This window comes from Triticum dicoccoides, chromosome 7B (genome assembly GCF_002162155.2).
Source record: "Triticum dicoccoides isolate Atlit2015 ecotype Zavitan chromosome 7B, WEW_v2.0, whole genome shotgun sequence".
NCBI classification, from domain to species: domain Eukaryota; kingdom Viridiplantae; phylum Streptophyta; class Magnoliopsida; order Poales; family Poaceae; genus Triticum; species Triticum dicoccoides.
The window spans coordinates 760,020,873-760,033,351 of record NC_041393.1 but is presented as its reverse complement, the minus strand read 5'-3'; the positions used below and the strand labels follow the sequence as shown (position 1 = coordinate 760,033,351).

Sequence of the window (12,479 nt, the reverse complement as noted above, 5' to 3'; positions counted from 1 at the left end):
GGAATAATCGAAGTTACTAATTTTAATTTCTCGCTCAAATGAATGCGACAGTACCAATGACATCAAAAAAAATTCTGCAATAACAGGAGTATGAGTTCGTTAATTACGTACCCACCGACATACTTTGCAAGTATGTTCTTGACCTGGTCCTCGTCTCACTTTGTATAAACCATTTTTAAAATTTAGAGTGGTTATGATTTAGATCCCTCGCCACCAATTAATGCTGAAAGGGTCTTCCCGATGACCAAGTAAACAAATTTGTACTAGTTTTCTGATTACAAAAATCTACACTTCAGTCCATACAGGAAAGAGCAACTCGTTTCAGTTGCAATGCAAGATGTACAAGCAAGTGAGCATTTACTAGATGGGAAGACTTGGCTGCAAGTGGTAGACTTAGTCCATAGAGGGAAAGAGCATCGCATTTACATCTGTGTTATACTATTCTACAGAGTCGACTGAAATTTAGCATTCTGATTTTAAAAAATGCACCCTTAGTCCATACAGGGAAAGAGCATCTCATTTCAGTTACGTTGCCTACAAACTAATGTAAGATGTACGAGCAAGTGACCATCTACTAGATGGGAAGACTTGGCTGGAAGTGGTATTGACTAATCATCCTATCTAAGCAGCCCTCGTTGCTAGTGCCTAACCTAGTACACAATCATTAAAGATAGCTTCAAACTAAACAACCTGCGTGCTAGTACTCCTACATTGTGAGCTGACACCCACAAGATCTGTCTTACGATACATAATTGACTGATTATAATGCTCGCGACAATTTACTAATGGATATGTCTCAACCAGCATTAGTCCCATGATCCCAATTTTAACATCACGAAAATTCTAAAAAGAAAAACCAAGAATGTTCACAAGACATATGCATGTCTACAACCTCTAAAAGAATTCAGATCAAAATTCGTAATACACATTGAGAAACAAAAAAAACACAAATTCAAGCAAAAAAGGCACTATTCACGATGAATTTGTCCTTGTCGTTTCTGCACTTGTGTTTCTAATTTCAATTCAAAGTTGGTAGGAGCTGTAGACACATGTCTTGTGAACATTTATGATTATTTTTAGAACTTCTTGAAATGTTCAAACTTGAATTTTCTAAACTAGGAGCATGTGATGGCTAGTATCAGTGGATATTTTCCGGTCTCAACCAATAGCCATACTCTCTGCATAAACTTTTAGGTTTTTCCCTAATAATGTTTTGTCTTGTGAGCATCGTCTCCTACGACGGACTCGCCTCCTCCATGCGGCGTAGTGCGGTTGGGCAGCAGCAGTAGTCGAGGCGATGGACAGTGCGCCCCACGCCCATCCCATGTCGGCGGTCATGGCGTGGCCACCTGCCACTGTGCTTGCCTGTCCGCTTGACACCAACGACCGGAGCCGACTCCGCACTCGGAGCCCTGACTTGCAAGGAGCGCAGGCATTTGTAGATGCAGCAGGGGATGAACACGGCGCCAGCGGGCCAGGAGGGGCTGCGGGTGCTTGACATGCTCCTCTCCCATTCGTCCCCCATCCTCGGTCGCCACCGCGCCATCTTCAGTTGGGCAAGTGGTCGCATGTGGTCACACAAGTTCAGCGTGGTAGGCTGTGGTGGCAGCGACTTGATGATCCCGGTAGGTTTCACGGCGTGGTCGTCGGGGCAACGATCCCAGACAAGAGCGTGGCAGCGTGATGTGCATGACCTTCTTTAGCGGCGTGCGCACTGGAGCAGCTGACTTCTGTGGTTGTGCCTATAACTGGTTATGTGCATGATGGTGGTGTGGTCACTCAGAGGCAGCGCGGAGGAGCCGCCAGATCGGAGATTGACCTCGGCAGCGCCCATAGGTGAAAACCTAGCGCCAGTTGTAGGCATCTTTTTGGCAGTGGTTCGCAATGTGTATTCGGCATTCCTATGTGCAGATCGGATGCAGCGGCGCGCTAGTTGGTGTAGCTCAACAACTGCAAGATTTGTCGGATCAGATGGATTTGGCGTGATGCCCTGAACATTGGCTCGGTCGCATTGGGAGTTTGTGTGAGACACAACCCACCTCCCCCACCACTGCTGGTGAAAGCCGTCATGGCGGTGCGACCATGGTGCACACGACAACCATCGGCAAGACCACAATGCAATAGTGATCGAAAGAGATGAGATGGTGTCTTCCCTTCTTGTGTTTTCTCCTTTGGCCGGCTAGTTCTATGTGAGTAGGACGGTCGAATGATGTGCGATGACTATGGCGTAGACATCAGGATGCATTATCCCGGGGTGAAAACTCAGGATCTTGCCTTATGGCTTGATCGGGTAGCGTCAACGCTCGTGCATTGTTACCTTGTTGAAGGTGCTGGTTCGAAGATTTGTTTCGGGTTCACAACCCTTGGTCTGACATCTGGTTGCACTAGGTAACATTGGCATGCGAACAATGTTTCCTTCTTGAAGGCGTGGTGAAGAATTGTGTCCTTTGTCTGCTCATATCTCGTCGTAGGTTTGGTGGTACAGCTTGGGGAGGTTGTCGCGAGGCGGGTCCTATGTGGATGGCCTAAACTTTTTTTACCTTTTCCTCTTTGTAAACCAATTTGTTGAGCGTTTGCAATAATTAATAATATATGGTTGTGTGCATCAGCAAAGGCTGAGGGTTGTTCCCTCTTTTCAGAATATATTAATAATGCTTTGCATCCACAGCTTCCCATCTTGACTAGGAGTGTGGGTGCATTAATTGTGCTCCTTCCTAGTATTGATTGCACACAAATCTTAACTACCACACACATGGTTGGACAGAGACAGAGAGTATACATGCATTGTGTATAATTGACGGGACCAGCTTGCATAGCCAATCAGGCAAAACTGAACGAGTCATCGAATTCATGCAAAAGCAGGTGAAATTAGTCTAGATCTAACTGAGCAATCCTTTCTTTAATATGTAGATCCAAGGTTATGCGTATGGAGGACTAGTTCTATATTTCAAGTTGGAGCTTCTGATAGGAGACCTACACTGAGCTTGAGAAGATTCTTTTCTGGTCATCTTTCTACATCTATGACCAAGTCACATCACACATTGGGAGCCACGAAATAGGTACCATATAACTCAAATTGTACAACTAAAACACTCGACGTACCCAACGAGTTATATTAGTTGAAGGTTTGGACTGTTTCCACGCAAGAAATAGAAATAGAAAGGTTTGGACTGTTGGGATGTTCGTCAACTGCAAGCTTCAGGGCTTCATGCAGTGAAGGAAGGTTCCCCAATGCTGACGCAACAAAGTCATCACCGAAGTTAACCTTGGCATCCTTCAAGGACGAGATGTGGACTTCAATTTGAAACGAAGGGATTCCAGTCTCGGCATTCTCTACTCCCCAGTAGAAAGCTGACCGGTGCAGACGTGCCGAAGTGAGTACCCTAATCTGGTGAATACGCGAAAACCTTGAAAGTGATAGTTAGTACTCCCTCCGTCCAGGTCTTTTAGGCCGGCGGACAACCCCGACGTGTCTGTTTGCCGAAAAAGGGTTCCCCGCTTTGTATACAAAGCAACCAACCAAGACATTCACCGATAGGTGCTGGGACGGAAGCAGCACAGTCACGCCAAAAAAAAAGAGAAAATACAAGAGAAACAAATGCCAACACCGGCGGATCGACAAAAAAGAAGAAGCCTCGTGGCCGTTGCACCCATCGGAGATCGCCCAACAAGCTCCGAGCCTCCGAAGCACCGGTACCAATCAACACCTCCAAAAAGGGACATGACGATGACGACGCTGCTGCCAAAGGTTTTCCCCGGTACGCGGCGAGGAGAGAGGAAGGGTAGCCCCGACGCCCTCTCGGATGGTCCGGTGGCACCCACAAGTGCCACCGCGTCGGTGTCGGCCAAGTCAACAAGGATTTCTCCCGATCCCAACCTCCACCTTAGGCACTCCAGAGCTCGCCATCAAACAGAACCTCAGCCTGCGCCAACCCGGTCATGACGCCTCCCACGCCGTCTCACCACGGCACCGTGAAGCATGATCTGCACAATGAAAAAGTGGAGCCGGGACTAGGGCAGTAGCACGTCGGCACATGTGAGGGCCCCACCTCCACCGTTGAAGGCGGTAGCTGACCGGACGCAATAGCAGGAACATACCAGGCCCGTGGCCGGATCTCCGAGGCCCGTAAAATTCCCGCCTTCGCGCTGCAGCCGGCACGCCGTCGGCGCCGCCGCCCCTGTCCAAGCCGCTCCCCTACCTCCTTGCACAGAAAGCCGTCAAGAGGAAGCACCACCACCACGCGCACCACCGGCCACCACCATCAGGTCGCCGGACCGCCACCTGCCGAGCCGCACCACCGCCGCACGCCCGACGGAGAGGAACCAACGCAGCCGCCAGCAGCACGAAGCCGGACCCCAGCCGCCACCCGCGCCGCCTACCGGGCGGATCCGGCCACGGCGGCGAGGCGCGCTCTACTGCGCAGCCGGCCACGCAGCAACACGCGACTGTCTGCTTTCACTAGGCTGCTGGCTAAAATGTGTTACCATTGCTCAAATCAAGCACCACACCATGGACACCGCAATCAATTACCTTCACACAATGTGCCTCTACCGGCATGACCGTTTATTTATGAGTTCCTCCTAGTATTCTTCTCCAAGCTCAAAAACCATGTCCCTCCCTGTGCTCTAAACGATTGAACCTTGGGCTGCCCACATCCAAATCAAAGTTTCTTTCTTGGTTAGATAGTTCCCTCGAAAATTGTGTAGATGCAATATATATATCTTCCTCATATGGATCCCTTTGTATTATTGATAATGATCAAATACCTAGTATAAATCAACAAGACAACATGAGGGTCATGAATTAACAAATGTACAGAGCATTAGGAGCGAATTTTACTTTTTACCACAAAGTTGTGACATTGTGACAACTCATAGTGAATTTGTTGTGACACTATGACAAGTTTTACCGGATCTATCAATTATAATTTACAGGCTAACATGACCGTTGTTTGGGCACACAACTGACCGGACATGTACTCATTAGGGACATATATAGTACAAAATAAAGACAGATACTATGAAATCCTATATAAGACCTCTCATAGTGGGCAGTGTCATAGACTAGTATCATACCTCTGTAACGCGTAGAAGTCTAGTTGTCTTTTTTTGTTTTTTGAACTATTTCCAGTTGCCTCAGAAATAGCAAATGCGCAGAAATATATAATTGCTCCGCCCTGAATTACTTTTAGTAGAAATGGATATATCTAGAACTAAAAATACATTCAGGACGGAGGGAGTACTTATCTAGCTGTTGAGTATTGGCCGGTTGTATTTGATCGGCCAGAACTCTGAAAAGCGATCCTTCCCGCGGTGCACATGTACTCCAAGTACGGGCGGCGGCCTTGATCCAGTTGCAGTATTTGACCTTGCGGGCGGAAGTCGTGGCCGATGGTTTAGTATGGCTACGACGACGACGACTAGCTAGCGCTATATAATGCCCCACAGGGCAAGCATCTCGTCGACACAAACAAGCTAGCTAGGGAGATCAGCATCAGCTGTGTCTAGCTAGGTTCTCGTACCTACATAGTATAGCCACGGCTTACACAATGGCCACGGACACCGCCGCCGACGCCGCCGAGGGCAGGCGCGCCAGGGACGATGTGTGGGTGGCGGCGGAGGAGGGAGACATGTCTGAAGCCAGCGCCGGCCGGCCGCTGCTGTTCCGGACCATGAAGGTCAAGGGAAGCATCCTGCATCCTTACAGGTCAGTTTGCGCGTGTCCATTCTGACATGCATGCTCTTTTTATTTCCTTTTATGAGTACTCCGATCTTCTTATTATTATAAGATATTCCAATTTTTTCTGAATCGGATGTATATAGACTGGTTGTAGTGTGTTTATTCATTCATTTCAGTCTGTATATAGTTCATATTAAAATACCCAAAATGTCCTATAATTGGAAATGGAGGGAGTAGTATGATCCAGTCCTACACTTCCGAATTTGAATACTTACGACCGTTTTTGCAACAACAACAGGTTCTTGATTCTGGTGCGCTTGGTCGCTATCGTCGCCTTCTTCGCGTGGCGAGTAGAGCACAGGAACCACGATGGCATGTGGCTCTGGGCCACGTCCATGGTCGCGGACGCCTGGTTCGGTTTCTCATGGCTCCTCAACCAGCTCCCCAAGCTCAACCCCATCAAATGCGTGCCGGACCTCGCCGCCCTGGCGGACCGGCACGGCGAAGCCGTCCTTCCGAGAATCGATGTCTTCGTCACCACCGTCGACCCCGTGGATGAACCCGTCATGTACACGGTGAACACCATCCTCTCTATCCTCGCCGCCGACTACCCTGTCGACAAGTACGCCTGCTATCTCTCCGACGACGGTGGCACGTTGGTGCACTACGAGGCCATGCTCCAGGTTGCCAGTTTTGCCGCGTTGTGGGTCCCGTTTTGCCGAAAGCATTGCGTCGAGCCAAGGTCCCCTGAGAACTATTTTGGGATGAAAACCCGGCCGTACGTCGGGGGTATGGCAGGAGAGTTCATGAGTGATCACAGGCGTGTGCGCAGAGAATATGGTGAGTTCAAGATGAGAATAGATTCCCTTTCTACAACCATCCGCCGACGATCTGATGCCTACAACAAAGGAGATGATGATGTACATGCCACTTGGATGGCTGATGGGACACAATGGCCGGGCACATGGATTGAGCAAGCCGACAACCATCGAAGAGGACAACATGCTGGAATTGTTAAGGTAAACGCCTTTTCTGTTTGTTCATTCAGGTCAAAGTAATAAGTTGCACCTCTTGAATTCCTCTAAATTTATGAATCTCATGCATGCATATCTTTTTCTTCTCATTCATCTCCTTCATTGCAAAATGCATGATGTTTAGACTTGTATACATTTCCAAGGTGTAACTTTGAAATTTTTATATTGCTAAAGAAAGAAAAAAAACATATATGAAATACTTCTTGTGTGTGATCTGTTTTGGTATAACTGTAAAGATCAATCGATTTTGATTTATTTAGCTATAGTTACAAGTATGAAGATGCGAAAATCATGCAGATTTAACGTATGAAATACATTTAGGTATGATAATGTAGATTTATAAAATGTGATCTGTTTGGGGACGACTATGGATCTAATGAGTTATGATATGTTTAGGTAAATCATGAATATCTAATAGTTATGATATCTTTAGGTACAGTTATGTAAATCAAACGAATATGATATGTTTATAGACGGTTTAATAGATCTAATTGTTGTGATTTACTAATAGGAGATGATCCATCAGATTGTCGATCGAATGTATTGTTATTCTGGAACTAGCAAGGCGGCCCTCGTAAAAAAGAGGGCATCATCTTTTAATATTGCAAAATTATTAAGTATTATGTTTTATCTTATGTAGATATTCTTTTACTCCGATTTACCATTTCATTGCATACTAGAAAACATTTTCCTGCACCGATACATCTCTAAAGGTGTAACCTTGTTATTTAGTTTCGATATGAGCATATGGTTTATGTTGCTAATAAATTAAAATATATTAATTTAAGATAAATATAATGATGTACATTTATCTTTTCTCAGCAATCTGTTTATACAGTTGGCTGATGCAGATACACCAACCAAACTAATACAAAGTCTTTGCACGTGGTAGATTAGTTGCCGTATGCTCCAATGTGTGTCTATATTGATACACCCCTTGGCCATTTTCTGATTGGCTATATAGAGCAGTTTTTTTTTTTTTTTTGCGGGAGCTATATAGAACAGTTCGATTATACATGTTCCAAATTTGGCCTTGCATAATTGTTGCTTCCATATACATTTGGATCCACCCTCCGTAGAAAAATTAACAAATAAATTACAAGCACTCCCTCAAGCCTTCGAATCATGTAAGTGATGCCAGATATGTACTCCTCCGTGGATGCTTATGTTGGTGCTAATCAGTAATCCATCATTTCTATTTTGCAATCACAAGAATTGCATACATCGTCGATAGTACTAATTGTCTACGTACATATCATAAGACGGTAATAAGAATATTTGTTGCACACCTCTCTAATTTTATTGTTGTATTGTGTCCTTAGCATATAAAATAGATATTCAGTTGACTGTCGGCTAGCATTTTTCTCAAATTTATTTGATGAAGAAAATTGTTGGAACTAATATGTTCTTTTGATAGGTCATGCTAGATCATCCAAGTTGTAAACCACAACTTGGATCTTCAGCGAGCACCAACAATCCAGTTGACTTGAGCAACGTTGACACAAGACTCCCCATGCTCGTATACATTTCCCGGGAGAAGCGCCCGGGTTATGACAACCAAAAGAAGGCAGGCGCCATGAACGTGATGCTCCGCGTCTCCGCCTTACTCTCCAATGCGCCTTTCGTCATCAACTTTGACTGCGACCACTACATCAATAACTCACAAGCTCTCCGCGCCCCTATGTGCTTCATGCTCGACCCTCTCGATGGTCAGAACACGGCCTTTGTCCAGTTCCCACAACGTTTCGACGATGTCGACCCGACAGATCGCTACTCCAACCACAATCGTGTCTTCTTTGATGGCACCATGCTTTCGCTTAATGGCCTCCAAGGGCCAACCTACCTCGGCACCGGCACCATGTTCCGTCGAGTCGCGCTCTATGGCATGGAGCCACCACGCTATAGAGCGGAGAACATCAAACCGGTAGGTAAGGCCGCTGAGTTGGGTAACTCGACGCCATTCTTGAACTCAATACCGGATGGTGCAATCCAAGACCGGTCTATCACCCCGGTGTTGGTTGACGAGGGGCTCATGAGTGACCTGGCCACCCTGATGACATGCGCTTACGAGGACCGGACTTCATGGGGGAGAGACGTCGGGTGGGTGTACAACATCGCGACGGAGGATGTGGTGACCGGATTCCGCATCCACCGACAAGGGTGGCGTTCCATGTATTGCTCCATGGAGCCAGCCGCGTTCCGCGGAACGGCACCGATCAACCTCACCGAGCGCCTCTACCAGGTGCTCCGGTGGTCGGGCGGCTCCCTCGAGGTGTTCTTCTCCCACAGCAACGCTCTCATCGCCAGCCGTCGGCTCCACCCTCTACAGCGCATCGCTTACCTCAACATGTCGATCTACCCGATCGCCACGATGTTCGTCCTAGCCTACAGCTTCTTCCCGGTGATGTGGCTCTTCTCCGAGCAGTCGTACTACATCCAGAGACCGTTCGGCACGTTCATCATGTACCTCGTAGCTGTCATAGCAATGATGCATGTGATCGGCATGTTCGAGGTGAAATGGGCGGGGATCACGCTGCTCGACTGGTGGCGCAACGAGCAGTTCTACATGATCGCGGCAACGGGCGTATACCCGACAGCGGTGCTGTACATGGCGTTGAAGCTCGTCAGGGGGAAGGGCATATACTTCAGGCTCACGTCCAAGCAGACAGAGGCTTGCTCCGGCGAGAAGTTCGCCGACCTGTACACTGTGCGGTGGGTGCCGTTGCTGATCCCGACCGTGGCGGTGCTCGCCGTGAACGTCACAGCCGTCGGGGCGGCGATAGGCAAGGCAGCGACATGGGGCTTTTTCACGGACCAGGCGTGGCACGCGGTGCTCGGGATGGTGTTCAACGTGGGGTCCCTCGTGCTCCTCTACCCGTTTGCACTCGGCATCATGGGGCAATGGGGGAAGAGACCAGGCATTCTGTTGGTCATGTTGGTCATGGCCATTGGCACCGTCGGCCTCTTGTATGTCACACTCCAACAGGATGGTCACATGATGTCGTTCCTAACCAGGCCATCTGGGTAGACACGTACGTACGGCCCATCTTTTATTTTATTTGTATTGTAGTGCAATAATTTCAGTATTTGCGCAAGAATGCCTTTTAGTGCTGGAGCCTGTTCTTTGTTGGAAACAATAAATCACAATTCGTATTTCAATGTTTAAAAAAATGTGAAAAAAAGAATCCACATTATCATATGATTTACATAGTGCAAAAATCGGTGGCATTCCTCTTTGATCTAACATGGCATTTACCTCTCTGATAGCATTTACGTTGAAATAAGTTAACAAGTGAGCTGCACAAAAATGACAAAATCATGATTTTGAAAACAGTGAACCTGTGTATGTAATGTTCATTGTAGAAAAATCACCGATTTTGCCTTTTTTTTTCTTCTGTAGCTCGCTTGTTCATGTATTTCACCACTGAAATTGTACACACATGTATACTATAATCATATGATCATGTAGATATTTTTCAGATTTTTTAAAACTTTGAAAAATAGTTTTTGATTTTTTTAAAAAAGGGAAGTGCTCCGTAGATGTCAACCAAACAAACGCTGCACTCGTGTTAGAGTGCATATGTGATTAATTCTACATAGCATGATAACTGGTCATTGTGTGCTACTCCTAATTCTCTATGTCTAATCTATAATACAAAAATAGTCGATCTTCACTAGACCTAATTCTCTCAACATGCAGCCTTCCACGTCAGCATTTTTTTAGAACTCTGCATTCTTTTCTCAGTCGTTTAGTTTTTTGAGTTATTATAATCGGTATGTAGGACGCATCGGTTCCTCTTCCCAACCGAAGAGTCCTAAAAAAAGCGGAGACGCAACATTTTCGTCTACTCATCTCATCAGCATCCCTCCTCCGTTCTATTCTTCTTCCTAACCGAGGGCTCCATGGAAGATCGGCAAAACTACACGCCTGCCCTGCCCCACTTGATGGTGGATGACCCAAGCCCTACGCCCTCCCCTAGGTCTAGCAGCTCTGGCCTATGGCTTTCCCCGGTAGCCTGTCTTTTGGGTGCGGAAGCGGGACTGCAGCCTATGCTGTGCGGACTACAGAGGTCACCGCACTGCCACCACACTAGCGGTCCCAGCAGCTCATCCAACCATCTTGTGAGCAGCGATGTCTAGTCACCGGAGTTGTCTATTTGGTCGAGGATGGAGGACGCGAGCCATTGACTCCCGGTAATTCTCCAACTTCCCTGAGTATATTTCTAGCATCTCCCACATCTCAAAGCCTCCTGCCAGCTCACGCCCACCTCTCCATGGGCCATGGCTCCTCCCAACTTGCCTTGGTTATACCACTCCTGCAGCTCCGCAGCTGACTGAACTTGAGGTGATAGTTTTATTCAAAGCTGATTTCTTCTTTTTCAGTGCATGTAGTAGTAGGGAGAAGCTACAGAGGGTACAAACTTAGTCCAAACTGCTGTTATGCATCTTCAGCATTGTACCCATGTCTCTTAATGTATGAGAAATCAATTTAGTCTAAAAAAAGAAGCTTGAATGGTTACTTTCATCATGTTGAAATATTCTTGAGGATATATGAAGGCAAGCCAATCAAATTGGACCTTGATAAGGGCCGGAGTGCTTCGTCCCACACGTATAGCACTTATTATTTGGGATCAACTTTACACTTGCTTTTATGACTAGCCATGCTTAGTTAACAGCCCGAGTATTCTTGGAGAGTGGCTCAGTCGAGCCAGCTACAACCTAATAGGTGTAGAGGCAGTTTGGTCTTTTCACGGTTTTACCGGCGTTCTAACATTAAATAGAATGAAAATCAATAAAAAAGTTGCGAATGGCATAGTAATCAAGGTTAACAATGATCTACGCAGTGGTATTGCGGAGGCAATATGGAAAGTGGCAATTTTGCAAATCCACACGAAGGAGTTGGCAAAAATCCAAATACATGACTTCATACAGTCTAGGCCCCAACACTTTCTGGTAATAAAAATATTAGCAGTAGATCTGTTTAAATAATAGTTATGTGTTCTTTGATCATGTATGGTTATCCAATGCAGTTCATAGAGGGCAAAGTGCTCGAAAGTATGTGATAAAGTTAGCTTATGTACTTACCTAATTTCTGTTAAAATAACAAGTGGAATCCACAATATGATGCAACATTCTTACCAGTTTGGATTAGTTTATGAGTCTTTTTCATGGATATTCTTCAGGGAGCTCCATTATCCAATGTTTTTTTGGTAGCTTTAGATGAAAGATCCATCGCTTAACTGAGTATGTCAAAAGAGTACCTTCCACAATTATTGATTTGTCTCTTGCATCTGATTATCATTTGTAACTACATGGATAATTTGGATCTCGGTGCTTATCATGCTCTTTTCAGTTCAGTGCTTTGAGACAAAAAGAAATGGTACTTTCTTCAAAAAGAAAGAGAAAAGGAAAATAATTTGTTGGGAGAAAAGGATTGTTTTAGTTGGGTTGGGAGAAAAGGAATTGGTACTCTTTTGCTCCGGTAACTATGATTGGCTTTATTCTTATTGTTGTTGCTGGAGCTTTGTTACTCACTTTCAAGTAAAAGCAAACTACCACAATGCTTATTCTTTGTTTATATTTGAACTATGTCCAGCAAACGCCCCATCGACGGTCAAAGCCGTTTGACCAAACGGTAACAACACGGAAGGACATTTCTATAAGGGCACCTAACGGCACAGGGGGAAATTTGAACACACTTCGAAATTAGGGGTAAATCGTTGGTTTCAACATCTCTATTTGATGGTTGCAGCACTGAGCCTTCC

General features: G+C 46.0%; 1 protein-coding gene across 1 annotated transcript; it reads left to right on the top strand.

Moving 5' to 3' along the window:
* The first annotated feature begins 5,549 nt into the window (after window positions 1-5,549).
* LOC119336022 (mixed-linked glucan synthase 2-like) lies at window positions 5,550-9,742 on the top strand. The gene is made up of 3 exons (XM_037608064.1): window positions 5,550-5,707; window positions 5,979-6,699; window positions 8,132-9,742. Exons 1-3 carry the CDS (start codon window positions 5,550-5,552, stop codon window positions 9,740-9,742), a joined length of 2,490 nt encoding a protein of 829 aa, XP_037463961.1.
* Window positions 9,743-12,479: the final 2,737 nt, after the last annotated feature.

Coding starts and splice junctions, on each gene's coding strand:
- LOC119336022 (XM_037608064.1), top strand. CDS start 5,550: ATGGCCACGGACACCGCCGCCGACGCCGCCGAGGGCAGGCGCGCCAGG. Junction 5,708..5,978: donor AGCATCCTGCATCCTTACAG/GTCAGTTTGCGC, acceptor CAACAACAACAG/GTTCTTGATTCTGGTGCGCT. Junction 6,700..8,131: donor AACATGCTGGAATTGTTAAG/GTAAACGCCTTT, acceptor TTCTTTTGATAG/GTCATGCTAGATCATCCAAG.